The sequence below is a fragment of the Andrographis paniculata genome, unplaced genomic scaffold, assembly GCF_009805555.1.
Source record: "Andrographis paniculata isolate CXL003 unplaced genomic scaffold, ASM980555v1 Contig54END, whole genome shotgun sequence".
Taxonomy (NCBI): Eukaryota; Viridiplantae; Streptophyta; class Magnoliopsida; order Lamiales; family Acanthaceae; genus Andrographis; species Andrographis paniculata.
In genome coordinates this window covers 4,916,399-4,935,623 of record NW_026137589.1, presented here as the reverse complement: position 1 = coordinate 4,935,623, position 19,225 = coordinate 4,916,399, and the positions used below count along the sequence as shown (strand labels likewise).

The 19,225-nt window shown below is 36.7% G+C and overlaps 4 protein-coding genes across 5 annotated transcripts; 3 read left to right on the top strand and 1 right to left on the bottom strand.

Annotated features, from left to right (window-relative positions):
* Positions 1–2,108: 2,108 nt before the first annotated feature.
* On the top strand, positions 2,109–10,370 carry LOC127255738 (respiratory burst oxidase homolog protein A). 2 transcript variants are annotated; one of them, XM_051281453.1, is made up of 15 exons: positions 2,109–2,203; positions 2,348–3,134; positions 3,227–3,386; positions 3,552–3,600; positions 4,284–4,397; positions 6,607–7,029; positions 7,562–7,948; positions 8,064–8,159; positions 8,248–8,363; positions 8,442–8,609; positions 8,703–8,862; positions 8,950–9,147; positions 9,246–9,374; positions 9,455–9,533; positions 9,619–10,370. In XM_051281453.1, the coding sequence occupies exons 2-15, from the start codon at positions 2,459–2,461 to the stop codon at positions 9,726–9,728; spliced, it is 2,865 nt and encodes a 954-aa protein (XP_051137410.1). In that variant the 5' UTR covers positions 2,109–2,203; positions 2,348–2,458; the 3' UTR covers positions 9,729–10,370. The 2 variants fall into 2 exon arrangements, with proteins under 2 accessions (XP_051137410.1, XP_051137409.1); XM_051281452.1 differs by having other exon boundaries at positions 2,120–2,237.
* Positions 10,371–10,945: 575 nt separating this feature from the next.
* LOC127255413 (uncharacterized) lies at positions 10,946–11,958 on the top strand. Its single transcript, XM_051280925.1, has one exon. The coding sequence runs from the start codon at positions 11,052–11,054 to the stop codon at positions 11,703–11,705; it is 654 nt and encodes a 217-aa protein (XP_051136882.1). The 5' UTR covers positions 10,946–11,051; the 3' UTR covers positions 11,706–11,958.
* A 1,019-nt stretch (positions 11,959–12,977) lies between these two features.
* Positions 12,978–14,061, top strand: LOC127255972 (uncharacterized). The gene has a single exon (XM_051281783.1). It carries the CDS (start codon positions 13,176–13,178, stop codon positions 13,854–13,856), a length of 681 nt encoding a protein of 226 aa, XP_051137740.1. The 5' UTR covers positions 12,978–13,175; the 3' UTR covers positions 13,857–14,061.
* Positions 13,904–19,195, bottom strand: LOC127255969 (uncharacterized). Its single transcript, XM_051281776.1, has 15 exons — positions 18,519–19,195; positions 18,162–18,283; positions 17,991–18,079; positions 17,868–17,903; positions 17,647–17,740; positions 17,100–17,142; positions 16,924–17,012; positions 16,569–16,627; positions 15,963–16,459; positions 15,818–15,890; positions 15,629–15,739; positions 14,899–15,467; positions 14,685–14,823; positions 14,322–14,612; positions 13,904–14,213 (listed from the first exon to the last, which is right to left on the bottom strand). Exons 1-14 carry the CDS (start codon positions 18,731–18,733, stop codon positions 14,511–14,513), a joined length of 2,238 nt encoding a protein of 745 aa, XP_051137733.1. The 5' UTR covers positions 18,734–19,195; the 3' UTR covers positions 13,904–14,213; positions 14,322–14,510.
* Positions 19,196–19,225: the final 30 nt, after the last annotated feature.

Below are 19,225 nucleotides of genomic sequence, written 5' to 3'. Positions count from 1 at the left end.
TTTTTCTGGCTATAATTTAACCAAATTTTGTGATAATGTAGTGGTAATTTGTAGTCGTGACGCATTGACTTTTGTGTCAATGTGCCTTTTAGTACTATATAATTTAATTTATCAAAAAGGCTACTTTATTTAATAGATAATATTATGTGTGTATAATATATATTTGTGAGTGGTGGGGTTGGTATGTGTTACGTTTCACATGGAAATTATTGGCATATAAATTTGAAAAAAATTAAATATGATGGTCGATAACAAATTGGATTGCATTTATTTGTGGATTTTTTCATACTCTTTAGGCTCATCAAAACAAATATAGGCTTACATTATTATTATTATTATTATTATTGGAAAATTAAAGTTGGAATAGAGTAACTAAAAAAATAAATTAGAGGTATTATAAAAAATATATTAAGTGGTTGATAAAAAAGTAATGATAAGTAGAAATATAGTAAAAATTATTACTCCCTCCGTCCATTTTCTAATCTCCTATTTCATATTTATACGTATTTTTAGGCGATTAGGGTTTTTATAATAAAATAACAAATTTGCTCTTAATCTTGTGTATAGAAAATGAAAGAGTAAACAAAATAAGGTTAAAAGAGTAAATTTTGTGTATAAAAATAGAAAGAGAACAATAATAATTGAACATTCCAAATAAAAAAATAAGACGTTACTTTGTGGACGGAGGGAATATTATTTATTAAAACAAATATAATAAAATTGTAAGTGGATAAAATATCTTACTATAAATAGTATGTGTAACAAGGCCTAAACATATTTATTAACATAACGAATGAATTTAAATAGAATCATCGAATCGAATCAAGTTCATAAAACAGGTCTAAATATAATTAGTATAAAATTATAAATAAATATTATAGAATAAAATATATATGTATGATAAATATTGAAAACGAGAATTTAAATAAGTAAATTTTATATTTGATTTTCTGATATCAAGAGTTGGTGGGATCCTGGATTTAGAAGCTTCCGAGGTAAGGCCCACTAAATTGGTGGGACCTCTCTTTAGATCTTCTAGAAGCCCATTCCACCTACTCAGCACAACACCATTTACATATTTGATGTGATTTTTGTAATTTATTTATATACTATCCCTTTAAGGATAATAATAGTAACATAAATTATTGACCACTAAAAGGCCACACTAATAAGTGCTTTCCAAACATTAAAATATTTTTTAAAATACTATAGTAAACTTACAAAACATTCATAGATATATATATATATATGTTATTCTCTAATTAATATGAAATTGAAAGAAACAGTAAATAAAAAAAAAAAAAAAGTGGTTGAAAGATAGGAAGAATCAACAAACTGAACCTACTTTTAAAGATTAACTTGTGGGATACGTTCTTCTCGTAGAAAATAATCATACTAACTATTTCAAAAATAAAATCAACAATTCAATTCATGACTTTGATTTTGATTTTTTGAACTACTTTCATATGTAATTTTTTCAAATTTTAATTTCTGGAATATTCTGCACTGATATCTTTATAGTATTTCTTTAGTGATTGGAGCTAGTTTCGAACTATTTTTATATATTAGCTCACCTGCATTATTTTTGTTGCTTGTTAATCTGATTGGGCCATATTGGGCCGGGCTTAGACAAAGCTGGTCCAATTCACCTCACCCTTCACCAAATATGCTTGAGTTTAAACTATTGTCACTACACCTCACACCATTAGACTATATTTTACAAAATAATAAAATTCACACTTTTTATTTATATTTAAGTGGGGATGAGAAAAATATAATTTAACATATTTTGTAGTAGAATAATTCTACATTTTATATTATACTCCGCCTTTTAAGGTCATATTTATTTTTTTTGTGTCGTTATACTTAATATTAAATATATTTTTATATTTGTATAATTTTATTTTTTTTATAAATGTCATTTTATTAATATTATAAGACACTGTTGAAATACTTTTGCAATTTCTTTTTAATTTATACTATATTTTAATATAATAATTAATATTTAAATTTTAATTAACAAAAAAAATAAATGAATGATTGCATAGGAATCCTCCCTCCAGTATTAATTAGTGAGTGTTTAGATGTGTAAGTAAAATTTGTTTGGTCCCCTCCCCGGAAGGACTGTGTGGGGTGATGTGATCTGCAGTGTGGAGTATGCACTGAAGCTTGTCCCTGTCGACGCCTCCACCTTCTTTCTTTCGTGGCGTCTCCTCCTTTTGCCTTCATTCTACACTGCAATTCTCTTTGCATTTTATTCTTTATATATATCTCAGTATCTGTTGTGCCTGCATTTTATTATATATGTTGCTTTGTTTAATTGGAGTGGTTCAATTCATTGGCTCAGGTTGTTGCGTTTCTGAACCTGCTCAATCGATCTGGCTTGCGTCAGCCTTGAATCATCCTTCATTTCTTCGTTTATGTTGATACCGACTGAGTTGAATCTGGCGGTGGATAAATGAGGGGGATTGGGAAGCGCGACCGCCGCTGGGGGTCGTCGGAGAACTTACCGGATGGAAATTTTGATACGGAGCTGTCCTCGCCTGGAACTGAGTATTCCGGAGCTTCGGCGAGCAACGCGGAGGAGGAGGAGTTCGTTGAGGTCACGCTTGATCTGCAAGACGATGACACTATTATATTGCGGAGCGTCGAGCCGGCGACGTTGATCAGCATCGATGGCAATGAGGTTATTTCTGGAATCACAGGGGTTGAAACTTCAACTCCGGCGTCGGCGTCGGCGTCGGCGTCGACTTCCAGATCTCCGACCATGCGCCGGAGTGCTTCCAATAAACTGCTTCAGTTTTCTCAGGAGTTGAAGGCGGAGGCGCTGGCGAAAGCGAAGCAGTTCTCGCAGGAACTGAGGCGGTTTTCGTGGAGCCACGGACATGCGTCTCGGATACTCTCCGGCGCAGGTAACAGCGGCTTGGACTCCGCTCTGGCGGCCAGAGCGATGCGCCGGCAACGAGCGCAGCTGGATCGTACCCGTTCCGGAGCTCGAAAGGCTCTCCGAGGGCTTAAATTCATCAGTAACATTAAAAATAACCGCATCGAAGCTTGGAACGAAGTCCAGAGCAATTTCGAGAAGCTCGCCAAAGACGGTTACCTTTATCGTGCCGATTTTGCGCAATGCATAGGTTAATCCAATCTCAATAAGCAAATTCACTCTTCAGTAATCATATCATCCTCCTAATCTCAATTATACACGCCATTCTAATTTTGAAAACAGGAATGAGAGATTCGAAGGAATTCGCATTGGAATTATTTGACGCATTAAGCAGAAGGAGACGACTGAAGGTCGAGAAGATCAGCAGAGACGAGCTCTACGAATTCTGGTCACAAATTACCGATCAGAGTTTCGATTCCAGGCTCCAGATTTTCTTCGACATGTAAGTTATCAAAAACCACAAGTTAATCACTAAATCGTGCTACAGTAAAAAATTGGAAGAGTATGAAGAAAGTCCAAATTGCTGCAGTTTGCTTCAAAAAGAAGAATTCGTACAAAGATTGATTATCCATAGCTTAAGCTAATCAATTACAGTGGTGCACTGCAGGGTGGACAAAAACGAAGATGGTCGGATCACGGAAGAAGAAGTTAAAGAGGTAACACGGATTTGTTTCTTTTTGCTTTAAATCTTAATTAATTAATTAAAGCAATCAATATCTGATTAAGCTGATATATTTAATATTAGCAAACCTCTGATTATGAGGCAAAGCACAGACTGTCAGATTCCAGTGGCATGAATATAATAGTGGAGCTGACATTTTCTTGTGGCACGATAGGTATTATTGAGAAGGAAATCAATATTGTATTGTTTATTTTCTTGTTCAATTTTAGTAAAAGGTTTTTTATTTTTTTTCTTTTGAGAGTGGGGTTTTACGTAGGTCCAAAGTTAGGCATGACGGGTTTTGTTAGAAAAAATTTATCCAACAACTCCAATAAATATATATATATATATGAGTGTTCATATATTTATAATCAATCATTCTTGTTATATACATCAATTCAAAAGCCGTATACTTTTATTATACATAAAGTCGCGTAAAGTCTAATGGGTCGATTAACATATTGTTGTGACTTGTGATCGTAGTTAGTTTGATATTGTATGAGTATATCGCGTACCGAACTCTCCAAATACCACCAACTTCTCCTGTGACTTAATTTGTCTTCGCGGGGTTGGTAGGGGTAGCTTTGTAATTGTGTACAAACATATATTGACTTTGTATGATATATGTAATAATTAACACTCATTTGAATTAATGTTCTTAATTATTTCGTCATGTAGATTATCATGGTGAGTGCCTCTGCAAATAAATTGTCGAGATTAAAAGAGCAGGCTGAAGAATACGCAGCTCTGATCATGGAAGAATTGGACCCCGAAAGACTTGGCTACATTGAGGTATTTAAATAAGATTAATTAATCTCTTTTATTTAACCCACACACGAATAATTTGAACTTATTTTCAAGGGATCAGAGATGTGTTAAATTCCTGCCTTACACCCACAGATTATACATGCTTTTAGTAGTAGTTGATTGCGAATAGACCAACCACAGCACTTAGCTAACCATAGAATGAAAATTGGTTGCAACTAAAATCATGATGTTGGACTTTGGAGTTTCTAAAAAAAGTCATTAGTTAGACGACAAACAAATGACTGACTAGATATGATTACTCTAGGGTTAACGCGTGTTGTTCACCTATACACGTTGAATAAAATACCGTATGCTCAACCTTACATATATAAATATGCAAATAATACATTTATAAGCATCTACTTAATTGAATATCCAGCCTTTAATAGAGACTGTTTACCATCTCCAATTTGTTTCAGTCAAAATGGAAATGCTGTTGGGCGAGTCAGGCCTATATATTCTTTTGTGAATGCAATACAAGCCCATACTGATAGGTGAACAACCCTCAAAATTGACTTAGGTATAACTAGTTCTTTTTTTTTTTTTTCTTTTTTTTTTAAGTTTGTTTTTCTCAGTTTAAAAACGATGGTTTATTGGCTTTTAGCTCTACTAAACTGGATTAAGAAATTTTGTGATGTCAGAAATATGTGGTTGAATGATTGCTGAGTCAGTTCAGGGATAGCCATTTGGATAACGTTTCAAATATATAACTGGTTACGGTATTCCCTGGTAGATGAGCCAGAGAAGATCAAGTTCATGAAATAAACTGAAATTGATAATAAAATGTGCAATAGAGTTCAAGAAAACCTTCTTAATCAATAATGTTGTTGACTTGCTTTGTTAGATAGACTATTCCTCAACCCATACAAACCTTTCAGCTACTACTTTTTCTTACGTCTACTCATTAGTTTAAGGCCACTAAACATTTAGTTACAGTTTTATGGTAATTTTTTATGGTATTATAAATATTCAAACTTTTGAGCCTGTGTATTTATTTTTCATCTTAAATATAAGCCACAGAAATAAATTTTATCAAGATTTAGTTGCTATATATCTATGTGCTTTATTCGAAATTAGGGACATAGGGCTTCATTTATTTATTTATCCTTTTAATCCTTTTTTATTTTTCTTCTTTAATCTATATATTTCTCCTTTATTTTGTTTTTCATGTTTTCCCTTCCATTTCCCTATATATATATATATAGACAAGCATGTTTGTTTGATTTAAATTAATTTGAATTTTTATTTAAATAGTATTTTGATATGATTTTATAAAAATATATACTCCCTCAGTCCCGGAAGAAGGTTGTCATTTAATTTTTTCATCATTGTACTTAATATTAAAAATATCCTTATATTTGAATAATTTATTCGAAAAATATATTGTATTTGTATTATAAGAGACTGATAAACTTATTTTTGTCTTTTTCTCTTGATTTCTACCACTTATTGATATAATAATTAATATTTAAAGATTAACAGCAAAAAGACCATGACAACCTTCTTGCGAGACGGAGGGAGCATATTTTTATTGAAAATGATTCGATTGAATAATAACATTTTGTATTTAATTTTTTTTAAGAAAAAAAAATACTATTCTTTTACTCTACCTAGGTAAACCTGGCTATCCTTAAATAGGTGCAAAAATTTAACAATAAAGTTTTAGAATATCAACTTGCTTCTAATATTTGCGTTCAATTTATCCCCAAAATATTGTAGATTATTGTATAAATAAAAAAATATAGTATTTTTCAGGCTGATATTCATGAATTGTCAGTTTGTCACTTAGGTGAATATATAATTAAGTAATTAACTGAAAAATAAGTAACGCTTAATAGAAAAGGTGTGGCGTTATATATGTGTATAATAAAGTGCGTTATTATGAAAATTATTAAGAGATTAATGATTGAAGGAGAATTACATTTTTGTAAACTAGCTTACCCAAAAAAGGGGGCCTATAATTCTTCCACCATTCTCTATATCTCTATGTATGACGGTGACGTTTCAATTAGATTGTAAAAATCCATCCCATGTGGACAATGTAGTGCTTTCCAGACCAGAAAAGCGTGTCTTTAGCACTGATGACTGAACACATGTAATAGAAACACTACATGGTCCCCGTCCAACATTATTCTATTGCTCCTATAAGGACAAATCCGCATGATCTAACTTTTCTCGTCATGTTATGATGCAGCTATGGCAGCTGGAAACACTACTGCTGCAAAAGGACACGTACTTGAATTACAGTCAAGCCCTGAGCTACACGAGCCAAGCCCTGAGCCAAAACCTTCATGGACTCAGATACAGAAGCCGATTCCAGAGAATGAGCACTAAGTTGCTATATTTTCTGCAAGAAAATTGGAGGAGAATATGGGTTCTAACACTCTGGATAATGATAATGATTGGACTTTTCACTTGGAAATTCTATCTGTACAAACACAAGAATGCATTCAAGGTCATGGGCTATTGTCTCCCCACGGCTAAAGGTGCTGCAGAGACTCTGAAATTCAATATGGCAATCATACTATTGCCTGTGTGCAGGAACACCATTACTTGGCTGAGAACTTCCAGGATGGGACACTTTGTGCCGTTTGATGACAACATCAACTTCCATAAGGTAATACTGCCCTAACGACTTTTATGATCGTGTGACAGCTAAGAAACCATATAGTAATAAAAGCATGATAAGTAAAATAAGCTAACAAACAAGATATTCCGTGGACATCATCTACTCCTTTTTATCACTTTTCTTTAATGCCTTCGTTGTCTTGGACCCCACTTGCTTGACTTGTAGAAAAGTTACTGGTGATAATTTGATTCTCTGTCTGAATGATGAAACTGAATTTTAGAAGGTCAGCCTAGTTTTAGATTAAAGTTAATTTAAGATAAGAGCATACCCTCTAAAAGCAATTCCAGTGGTCATAGTTATTTGCAGCACTATCTGCCCATAATGTAATTACAGTAACCCAATTCAATCACAAAGCAAACGTTATCCAAAAAAGCTCCTATCTATGAAATTGTGTCTTATTCCCATCATGCCATTTGAGTTCTAATTACTAAATTACATCATTATATGAATCACTGCTGAATTATTTTTATCTATAAGCTGCTAACTCTGTTTTTTCTTGTTAAATATTTGATACAAGCAGACAATTGCAGCAGCCATTGTAGTTGGTGTCATACTCCATGCTGGTAACCATCTTGCCTGTGACTTCCCAAGGCTTGTGAATGAACCTGATGCCATATATGAACTTTATTTAATCAATGACTTTGGCAATCGCAAGCCCAAGTACTTAGATCTTATCAAAGGAATCGAGGGTGTAACCGGAATTCTGATGGTGATTTTCATGCTAATTGCTTTTATATTGGCAACAAGGTGGTTCAGAAGGAGTCTCATTAAATTGCCTAAACCATTAGACAGGCTCACAGGTTACAATGCCTTTTGGTATTCACATCATCTGCTCATTCTTGTCTACATCTTGCTTATCCTCCATGGCACCTTCCTTTATCTTGATCATCACTGGTATAAAAAGACGGTAAGCTATAAGTGATCTTGAAGTTTTGAACAAACTAAGAAAATTTTGCTCAACAGTTAAGATCATAGTGGTCTAGTTTCTTGTCATTGATTAAGATATTTTAGTTTGTTTGCAGACATGGATGTATCTTGCAGTCCCTGTTCTATTGTATGCTGGTGAAAGGACTCTTAGATTCTTCCGATCAGGCTTCTATAGTGTCCGAATTCTAAAGGTGGGTGTAAGAGTGATGATTGTTGTTCAAACTCAGAGCACTTAATGATTGAAATGTCTTAAGGTTTAACTAACTTACATTTTTTCAGGCTGCCATTTATCCTGGAAATGTCCTGACGCTACAAATGTCAAAGCCTCCACAGTTCAAGTATCGAAGCGGACAATACATGTTTGTTCAATGCCCAGCTGTTTCTCCATTTGAGTGGTAAGATCTTCTAATATACAATGAAGAATGCAAAAAAGTTTCTCCATCTAAGTTTATTGCCATGTTGCAAATGAACAGGCATCCATTTTCAATAACCTCAGCGCCCGATGATGATTACCTTAGCATTCACATACGGCAATTAGGCGACTGGACACATGATCTTAAGAGGGTATTCTCTGAGGCATGTGAACCTCCTGCCATTGGAAAGAGCGGATTACTCAGAGCTGATGAAACTACAAGGAAAAGGTATGCATGCAATCATCCCTATCAATCTCAATAGTCATGGTTTGCCAATTTCATTTTCTTGGATAAAATCTGAAATGCAACCTCTAAATTCAGCTTACCAAAGCTGCTAATAGATGGACCTTACGGCGCTCCAGCCCAAGGCTACAGGAAGTACGACGTTCTCTTACTCGTTGGTCTTGGCATTGGAGCAACACCTTTCATCAGCATCCTTAAAGATTTACTCAACAACATTGTCAAAATGGAAGAGTTGGCTGTAAGCATCACTAATCAGAATATGAAAGTCTGAATTACAGTTATAACCGAAATTTAAAAGAGACAATCTGTTCACTGTTTTTTCCAGGATTCAATTTCGGATTTCACCAGGTTCTCGGACCAGTGTATGAGCTCTTTCAACTCCGCACAACTCAACAAGTCTTCTCCTAAACAGAAGAAACCTCTGAGGACAACTAATGCTTACTTCTATTGGGTCACGAGAGAGCAAGGATCATTCGATTGGTTCAAGGGGGTCATGAATGAGGTTGCTGAACTTGATCAAAGGGTAATGTAGTAATGCATCATTCATCAGCATTAATTACATCCATATTTTTATCTACTTAATTAACCATATGTATACTAAAATCTCTGGCTCCATTACAGGGGGTCATTGAGATGCACAATTATTTAACCAGCGTATACGAAGAAGGAGATGCTCGTTCAGCACTCATCACCATGGTCCAGGCACTTAACCATGCCAAAAATGGAGTCGACATTGTTTCTGGCACAAGGGTAAGGTCCTAACACAGTTATAAGCGACAGCCATATCATCACTTTCTTTGAGTGTATAACTACACTACTGATTCTAACAGGTCAGAACACACTTTGCAAGGCCAAATTGGAAGAAAGTTCTGTCCAAAATTGGCACAAAGCATGCCAATGCCAGAATAGGTGAGTCTTACCATTCCAAAATTCCTGTCCATTAGCTAATGCATATATAACATTGAGAGAAAGTGATGAAATTGTGCAAATGCAGGAGTGTTCTACTGTGGAGCACCAGTACTTGCAAAAGAACTCAAACAGCTATGCTATGAGTACAATCAGAAAGGCACCACCAAATTTGAATTCCACAAGGAGCATTTCTAAAACCAAATCAAATCAGCCACTTGCTTCATTCCACTACCAATTTTTTCCCTTGCAATCAACTCTCCCTTTCCACAATTCTATGCTGGCTGAATCTGCCCACAAAAGAAATGGTAAAATAGAAATAATACTGATATACTACTTTGTAGGAAAATATATATATATATATATATATATATGCTAAGGTATATTGTGATGAGCTGCTGGCAAGACGAGCCCAGAAAGTGATCGGTGAGATGCATAGTTATCTGCCACGTGGCAGATTTCAGGGCGTTGGATGACATTGAAGATGAAAGCGTGGATTACAGCAGAAAGGATTGATCTATGATGGTATAGTGGATTGGGGAAATTTGTAGGTTTATGGAGCAGGTTTTTGTTTCAATTCTTGCAATTATTAATATTGGACTTTTTTTGGATGTGCTAAAAGTAAAAGTAAAAGGTAGGCTTGTAGTTGTACAATTTTCCATTCTGGAAATCCGGCGCTGCTTGAAGCCCTTGTCTTATTTATTACATTCATGGAATGTTGTAAGCAAGGATACGCGCGTAACTAAAATGTAAATGTAAATAAATACAAGTTTAGTATATTAAAAGTGGTGAATGGTGATGTGGATTGGATCCATATTGAGTCACAGGTTTTTTATCTCATGTATGATCTATCTATTATGTTTTGGTGTGGTATTTTACATGTTTTCGAGTCAGCCCATTATTAGCCAATGAAAGGAATTATTTATTTTATATATATCATCAATTGGTGTAGAAAATTACGCATCAAGTATTAAAATCGAATTTATAAGCAATACATATGTCAAATATTAATCAATTATAAAGTTATGAATTGGCACTCGAATTCAAAAATTGTGGACATTTCATTCAGACCGTAATACTATTAATATTCAACATAATAATATCATTAAATAGATTTTGTATAAATTTCAGTAAACAAATTTTGCATATAATTCTAAAATATTTATATCATTCAATCACACATTCATTCCTAAACGTTTAGAACCTGATGTGCGCTGTGAACTTAGCATTTAATTTAATATATCCATGTACATTACTATTATTATCATTTAATTTCTTTCTAAGAAACTAATAACTCCCAGGACCTCACAATCAACGTTATGGGCGTGCCATCTGGCTTCCGTGGTCCCCGGAGCTCCCAAGAATCCTACGGCAACTCCACGTCAATTGTACATGCATAGATAGATAGATATATGCATGTGCGTAGTAGATGCGTAGAAGCAGAAAGAACCCTTTAATTTGCACCCAAACTGAATTCAAAAACCCAACCACAATCATCACCATCAAAATCTCCAATCAGAAATGGAGGAGGAAGAAGAACGATATCTGAATTCACAATCAGAACACACGAATACCAACAACAGATCAAGATCAAGATCAAGATTAGGCAACCAAAACGATCAAGAAGATTCCCGATTCCCATTCCAATCAATGAATTCGAATATAATTAAACCCCAACAAGGCAGCAGTAAATGCTTCGTGTACACTCTCCTGATCATCGTCGTCTTCAGCATCTTCCTCCTGATCTTCGCCGCCGTCGTCCTCCGCATCCAGCCACCAACTCTCCGGCTATCCGACGTCCACGTGGGGGACCTCCGCCGCACAAACGCCACTCTCCTCGCGCACCTCCGCCTTCACAACCCCAACTTCGGCCGCTTCAATTTCCGGGCCGGAAACGCCACTTTCCGGGATGGATCGGGAGGCGGAATTATTGGGGCGGCGAGCATCGGCGGCGGAGGCGTTGGCCGGCGGGAGAGCAGAGAGTTTAACGTGACGATGAAAGTGAAAGTGAAATTGGATAAAGAATTGGATTTGATTGAGATGAAAAGCTTTGGAAAATTGAAAGGTGAAGTGCGTGTGGTGAAGATTGTTGGACGCCGGAGAAGTGCTGTGTTGAATTGCAGTATGGGTTTGAACGTCACTTCCCGGCAGATTCAGGATTTGTCGTGTCAATAAAATTAAATAAATCATTTATTTGTTACATCTATAATAATTATAATAATGGATCTCTAAAATATAATACACACTCGCCATTTATCATGAATGATCATCATATGCATCTTCTTGGGATTGATTAATTAATTGGTTACTTGGTAGAATGTTTTTTCGATTGATTATAATGGGGTTTGCTAAGTACTTATATTTATTTATATCAGGGTGAGTGGAGGAAAGAATAAAGAATAAATGATATTATTTATTCCTTATTGGATCTTGCTTGAGTTTAGTTTTTTTTTTTTTTTTTCTGTATGGTAGAATTGATGTTTATATATGTTTAGTTAGTTTGTTAGAGGGTGTGGTGTAAGAAGCTAAGCATAGAATTGATGTGATCAATGATTCGGTTAGTATTAAGATGTTAGAATTGATGTTTGTTTGTTTGTTTATTTCTTCTAGGTAACGGCAAATGCGGCTAACTGCTAACCATTTCCAAATTTATCTCACCTATTTACGTCTTTTCCTTTTTTTTTTTGTTTGTAATAATAAATAAATATATATATATATATATATATACACACATGATGCAGTTAAATTTTGCTTGAAAATAGAAATAGAATATAATGAAGAATGGGGTCCATCATGACTTAATTGGTGCATCACTCTCGTCTCTCTCTCTCTCGATTTTCACACTTTTCCTTTGGGCTTATCAAAATCCAATCATAAAATACATACATCATCAACTTGTCCACAAAATACTATTAGATCAAAAAAATTGGGATAAACTCTCCCCCATAACTGACTAGTCATCCCCAAGTATAATTATTTTCATAACCAAATCAATTATACATGCACATTTCATTGACTTACATAACACAACCATGCTATTCTTCTTGAAAAATGGCTTCTCATTCAAACTCGCTCGAATGTGAATCAAATTCAAATCTTGTGGTTATAAGTGGACTACAAGAACCTATACAGCAAATTTGCCACTGAAAGAATGAATACACACACACACACACACAGTTGACTTATTATTATATGATACTATTTCCTTCCCTTCCGATCCCTCAAATTTATCCTATTTGTCTGTTTCTCATCATTCGGCCAACGAACCTTCCTAGTCTTTTGTCTGAAATTTTGTTTGCTTATTATTAATTTATTCCTCGTTACGTCGTCAACACAACTCCTACACAGATATGGACAACAAACAGTGCAGAAAATTTTATCTTCTTCACATAATTGGCACGTCATCATTAATTAATGACATGGTCTTCCCAAATTCCATCATAAATGCACTCCGTCCGTCAAGTCAGCAGTCAAAGTCTAGCAAACGCGCTTATAACTTTTAGGACACTATTATATTAATTCAATTTACGTAACCTTATTTATATAATAGATTAATTAATGTAATATTCTTATTATTAATTACTACTCCCTTCAATTGCTCAATTTCGTATAAGCTTAGAGCTTTGTACGACGACGTCGTCTGCCATGGCTGACAATAAAGACCAGGTGAAGCCGCTGGCCCCCGCCGCCGTGGCGCCGTTCTCCAGCCCCAGCGACGACGGCGCGTTCGCGTTCTCGCCGGAGTTCAATTATTCATCTCACCGGCGGCGGAAATCATGCTGCGTCAAGTGCTGCGGCTGCGCCGCCGCCGTGATGCTCGTTCTGGCGGTGATCGCGCTCGCGCTGGTCCTCACCGTTTTCCGAATCAAGAATCCCAAAATCAAGATGAACTCCGTCGAGATCAACGGCTGGGATGCGGCCGCCGGCAACGGAAACGGAAACGCTAACGGCACAATCAAGCTGACACTGACGGCGAACGTCTCCGTAAAAAATCCTAACGTGGCGTCATTCAAGTTCTACAATACGACGACGTCTGTGTACTGTAACGGGTCGCCGGCCGGCGAGGCGTCGACGCCGGCGGGGGAAATCCTCGCCGGAAAAACGATTTCGGTGAAGATCAACGTGCCGGTGGCGGAGGACGTTATAACGGCGGGAGGGAATCTACCCGTACTGAGTAGTCGTACCACAATGATGGGGAAAATTAGCATTAAAAATATCATTAAAAGAAGTCATGTCGTCGTGAAGATGAACTGCACCATGAAAGTGAATCCAACAACTCATTCTTTGCAGGATTTCTCCTGCTTCAAAACGGCAGCTTCCTCCTAATTTAATTTTGCAATGTATATTATGGGTGTGTAAAGTAAACACATGAATAGATGCAACAGGTAAATTATAAAATCTACGTATAATATTTGTTGGTATTTCTATTCATAGCACCATAGCCAGCACTAATACTACTTGCTATATATATGCTATTAAAAAAAAAAAAATCCTAAATTAAGAACCCTAATAGTTCCAAGCCATAAAACTGTCGTCCAGAAACACATATATAGTAAATATATATTAATCTTACAAGAAGTAAGACAGCTGTTCCTTCTTCCTCGACCCGCCTTCGCCGTAGAGGTCGTTCCATTGCTTCAGCTCTGCCATTATGGAGCCTTCAGAAGCAAAGCTAGCAGCCACCTACATGCATACATACATCCAGTCACTTTAAAAGAACCCATATATGTAAATGCATGTACCGATCTTTTCTAGCAGCAATCAGAGAAATTGTAAAGATTGTTTTTTGACCTGATTTTTAGCCTCCTTGAGATCTACCATAGTTAATGGCCTGATAGTGATTTTTCTCTCTGTGTTATCATCTTTACAAGATTGTTCTTTGTTGTCTGCCTTACGCTTCTTTTCCTGGTACAAAGGGAATGACCAGAAGCCAAATTAATCATGCCAGACTATGCTAAAAAAACAAACAAAATTCAGCCTTTACAACTTAGTTGGTATAAGATTTACACTTGCCTGATCTCGTCGCCTCTCTTGCTGTATTAGCTCTCGAACCGGTCGATAGGCAGCAGTAACACATAAATTCTGTTTCACAAATAACTTTCTAAGGATTCACATGTAAATAAAAATCAATGTCGAAAGAAGTCGGAGAGAAACCTTTAGATCGCTCCCGGAGAATCCTTCAGTCATTCTTGCAAGCTCCTCAAAGTTCATACTTGGATCAACTTTCTCTTTAGATAGCAATGTCCTTAGGATCTTCTCTCTGTTCTCCACACACGGTAAGCCGACCATTATTCTGCCATTCACAAAAGAATTGGCATCAGTTACCATCCATTCATTCAAAAAAAAAACTTCGAATGTGTATCATTACCTTCTCTCAAAGCGTCTAATGATTGCTTCATCGAGATCAAATGGTCTATTGGTTGCAGCAAGTACTAAGATTCTTTCGCCGGGTTTTGTCAAAAGTCCATCCCATTGTGTCATGAACTCATTCTTTATCTTCCTCATTGCCTCGTGCTCCCCAGCTCTGTTCCGCTGCCCGAGCATGCTGTCAACCTCATCTACAAATATAATAGTAGGCGAGACCTTGGCTGCAAGAGTGAACAAGGCTCTAACATTCTTTTCGTCTTCACCAAACCACTTCGAAGTAATTGCAGACATTGAAGCATTAATGAAGCTTGCTCCAGCTTCATTAGCTATGGCCTTGGCCAGCATGGTCTTCCCTGTGCCAGGAGGCCCAAAGAGCAGTATTCCTCGGCACGGCTTCAGTAGGCCGCCTTCAAAAAGGTCGGGTCTTCTAAGAGGCAACATGACTAACTCCTGAAGTGAATCTTTAACCTCATCCAATGCTCCTATATCTGCAAATGTCACACCGATCTGATTTGCTGGAATGACTTCCGGCCTAATGCGCTTTTCAAATTCATTATCAGGAGGGACTTCCTGCAACATTTACAGAATAAAGAGGAAAAACAATGAATGCAAGTACTGAACCACATAACAATTACGCAGCACCAAGCTTCATAGAACATTCGAAGGCTAACTGCATCGTCAAAGGACAGATAAATTTTGTGATGCTCTGAGAAATGGATTATTTGCCTTACTGGTGCTTTTGAAACAGGTGGATCTTCATTCTTGGGTTCTGCAGCGGAGGCTTCCGGCTTTGTTTCAACTGCGGCTGGCTTCACCGGTTCTGCATCCTTAGCACCTGCAGCCTAATTATTGAAAAAACGATATATGAACATGTTCTATTTACATATTCTAGCATCTCCCACAAATTCAGGACAACCAACCTTAGGCATTTCAGCTTGTGATTCTAGCTTTACAGATTTACCTTCTTGAAATATACCCAATCCATGGGACAAACTAACAAGGCCAATACAATGTTAGGACATATATATATATATAAACAAGCATGTGTAAGATGGGCAAGTTCACCTTGTGGATGACATAACAAGTTTCCCATTTCTGTATTCAGGTTCCTTTGTATTCATCAGATGGTAAGAGATGGCAGATACGACGATTTCTTCTATGTATTCGCTAAGAATCATGGTGTCCGCCAAACAGATAGAACCCAGATCATCACAATCAAGATCGTTCGAGGCAAGTACCTCCATTATGTGATTTTTATTGTCCTGGTACTGAATCATTTTCATATCCTCCTCCAGCTGAGCCTTCCAGCTCACAAGATGATTTTCATCATCAGGCGGCCTTATTTCGATATTATAAGGGAATATGGAAGAAACTTTTTCATCAACTACTCTATAATCACTTTCTGGATTAATAATCTTTGAACCAAGGATCAATATGGGTCCAGACAATTTCTTCAGCATTTTCTGGAACAAGATATACATCGTCTGTGACTTGCAAAGAAGCTTCTCAACATCCCTAAGATAGACGACTAAAGGACTCATTTTCGATATTTTCATAAGGGCCTGCATGAAGTAATGCAGATTGGTAATCATAAGATTAATTGTGTAAGTTCAGTATTTGAACAGTTCTTCTCTAAAGACGCATAATAGCTTTCCGGAAACATATTCATACCCTGTAAAGTGTTTGAATAAAAAGCTTATCATCAAAACACCAACTGCTGCTGCGAGTATCTGAAGAGCAGATAATGATTGACTGTTACTCGATCATTCAAAAGCAGAACGATTAAAAAACAGCAATGAACAGAGAAAGATGAACATGTTGATAAATGTCTGCTACAACATTAATTATTTATTAACATCAATTTTGATGTTTACTTAATCTATGTTTGAGATTCAACGACTTGGAGTGAATTCACAACACAAAATCAAAACCTAAAAGGCCTGTGGCATTGTCCATTTGTAAGTATAGGTATCTTTCTAAGGGTTTTTCCAACTAAATTACTCTCAGAATTGGTTTGATTCAAAACCTGATAGTGCAGTGGCTGAACCCATGTTACTGATGCTTGCCGAGGATGCATTTCTACGAAGCTTTCCAGGTTTAGTGCTTTCCTGGCCCCTGCACACATGCACAAGCATGCTGCAATTAAAAAAAGAGAAGAGATATGAAAAAATTAATGAATATTACAAAGATTCAAATACGGACATTGATCCAAGATCAACCCCGCTGCTTTGCCTTCGCAACGTACCTGCAACAAACACATTACCTTGCTGCTGTGAAAATGGCGCAGAAAACACTATACATGCAATAGAAAAGTCGCAGAGAAGATAAATGTAATAGGTATATTTCTACTTGGATTCACCATCAACAGCACATGTTAATATAGAGAAATATGAACACATCGATTTGATTTCAACTAACCAAAGCGTATCCATCAAACTAAAAAGTATAATCTGAATGATATCCTGTGCTGATAAGTTACATTAAACCTTTTTCGTATGGCTCTAATAAAATAAAAGCAAGAATTTTCTTGTGCAAATTGAACATAATACAGGGACTTGCTAAACCAACTAATATCAAAGCATGAAACTTGCCACTACTCCCATGGATGACGAAATCATACGTAGAACATAACACCCTTGAAGAAACCTAAACTTTCCTAAACTCAGTTCAGGTAGCCATGGTTAGATAATGAACAATTGAAGTCCTCTAATTGACAAAGACAAATCCAAAAACATGCATCAATTCATACCAGGGACGCCCTCTTTTGGTTTAAGTAAGGAAAGAGATCCAAATAATTCAGACACTCGGCTCAACGTTGTTGAAGATACAGACCTTGGAAGAGACTGCACCAGAGAAGTTCCATACAGAGGAAAAACAGAAAACAAGAAACAAGTCACAACTTACATTCTCATATTATGTCAATATGAGATATTAAGGATGATCGAAAAGTTTTCATCTTTATAAACTCACAGAATCCTTACTAGAACTCCCATACTTGCTTTGAATCTGCCAAAGAATCCATTCAAACATTAGAAGAAGAACATGATTATCCAAAAATGATCAATTCAAACACAATCCATACAGTCCATTCACCTTAAGCGAAAAATCGGTTACATCTAACAGCAACAACTTCGCCTCAAAATAATGAGCCAATGCCTTAGCAAGCATCTGCTGATACATCTCTGAAACAAGGAAATTGAAACACAGCCTATTACAAGAAACACAAAAATGTAATCCAATCAAACAAACATCTTCGAAACCTACCAGCCGGTCCAGATAGCAAAATTGTTTGACTTGCAGGAGAGAGGTTCCTCGTATGCCTTGCGAAATCCGTTTTTTGCAAATGAACAACTGCTGCGCTCGTTAGCAAGACTCTTGTTTGTTCACTGTAAGAAAGGAATAAAAACCATTCACCGAATTAGCATTTTGGCCATCAAAATCCAAGAAGTTTCAACTTCAAATTATTAACAAGGACAAGGATATGCTATTTCTTAACTGTTCCTCTACATTTCGAATGATTTGAGAAGAAAGAGACGTCCATATTGCAGTTTTAACTTACGAATGAAAGCAACAAAATCTAAACGAAGAAGTTAAGAGGAAGAAGATTACCGGAAAATTTACCTTAGATAGTAAGGAAATTTATCGAAGGTAACCTTGCTATCCCTGCCATTAGAGAGGAGATTAAGCATCTCCCTCTCCATAATCTCCGGTGTAACGCCGGAAGACGGCGAGTCCCCGCCTGTCCATTTTCCGACGGCTTGCGATCCCAAACCGAGCCCGACGCCGACTCCTATCCCCACCCCCAACGCCGACATCAACACTTGCTTCGATTCCATTTCTTCTCGACCAATAAATTCAATTCAATCCAATCCGTAATTATTATCTATACTCAAACGAGCGCCGAGCGTTGTTGAGGTATAACGATTATCGTTGTTGTGATTCAAAATTCGAAACCGACGAAACTTGAAACGACTCCGGCGCCGTCGTCGTCCATACATACAATCAATCAAACCGAAAACCAATTTGGCGCAATGGATTCGAAAATAAATATCTCTCAAGGATTGGTTGACGGTCGTACGGTGGTTAGTTTGTTTCTCTCCATTTCATTTCTTCTTCTCTAAAGAGACGGTTGCTCTCCCGCTTTCTCCGGCGGTTACTCGGAAGGAATGCGCATCACACGTGGAGTCCAGTCGCAATTGCGATACATGGGCCTCCATCAATCCATTTCAACCCAACAAAATACAAAAATAGGGCACCAAGTGCAGCATGGCGCGCCGAGACGGACACCCAATCAGCCAAAAAAGATCCAAATCTTTAACTATCATATG

Coding starts and splice junctions, on each gene's coding strand:
- LOC127255738 (XM_051281453.1), top strand. CDS start 2,459: ATGAGGGGGATTGGGAAGCGCGACCGCCGCTGGGGGTCGTCGGAGAAC. Junction 3,601..4,283: donor CGGAAGAAGAAGTTAAAGAG/GTAACACGGATT, acceptor TTCGTCATGTAG/ATTATCATGGTGAGTGCCTC. Junction 4,398..6,606: donor AAAGACTTGGCTACATTGAG/GTATTTAAATAA, acceptor GTTATGATGCAG/CTATGGCAGCTGGAAACACT.
- LOC127255413 (XM_051280925.1), top strand. CDS start 11,052: ATGGAGGAGGAAGAAGAACGATATCTGAATTCACAATCAGAACACACG.
- LOC127255972 (XM_051281783.1), top strand. CDS start 13,176: ATGGCTGACAATAAAGACCAGGTGAAGCCGCTGGCCCCCGCCGCCGTG.
- LOC127255969 (XM_051281776.1), bottom strand. CDS start 18,733: ATGGAATCGAAGCAAGTGTTGATGTCGGCGTTGGGGGTGGGGATAGGA. Junction 18,284..18,518: donor AAATTTCCTTACTATCTAAG/GTAAATTTTCCG, acceptor CCTTTCTTACAG/TGAACAAACAAGAGTCTTGC. Junction 17,013..17,099: donor GGGGTTGATCTTGGATCAAT/GTCCGTATTTGA, acceptor GCATGTGTGCAG/GGGCCAGGAAAGCACTAAAC.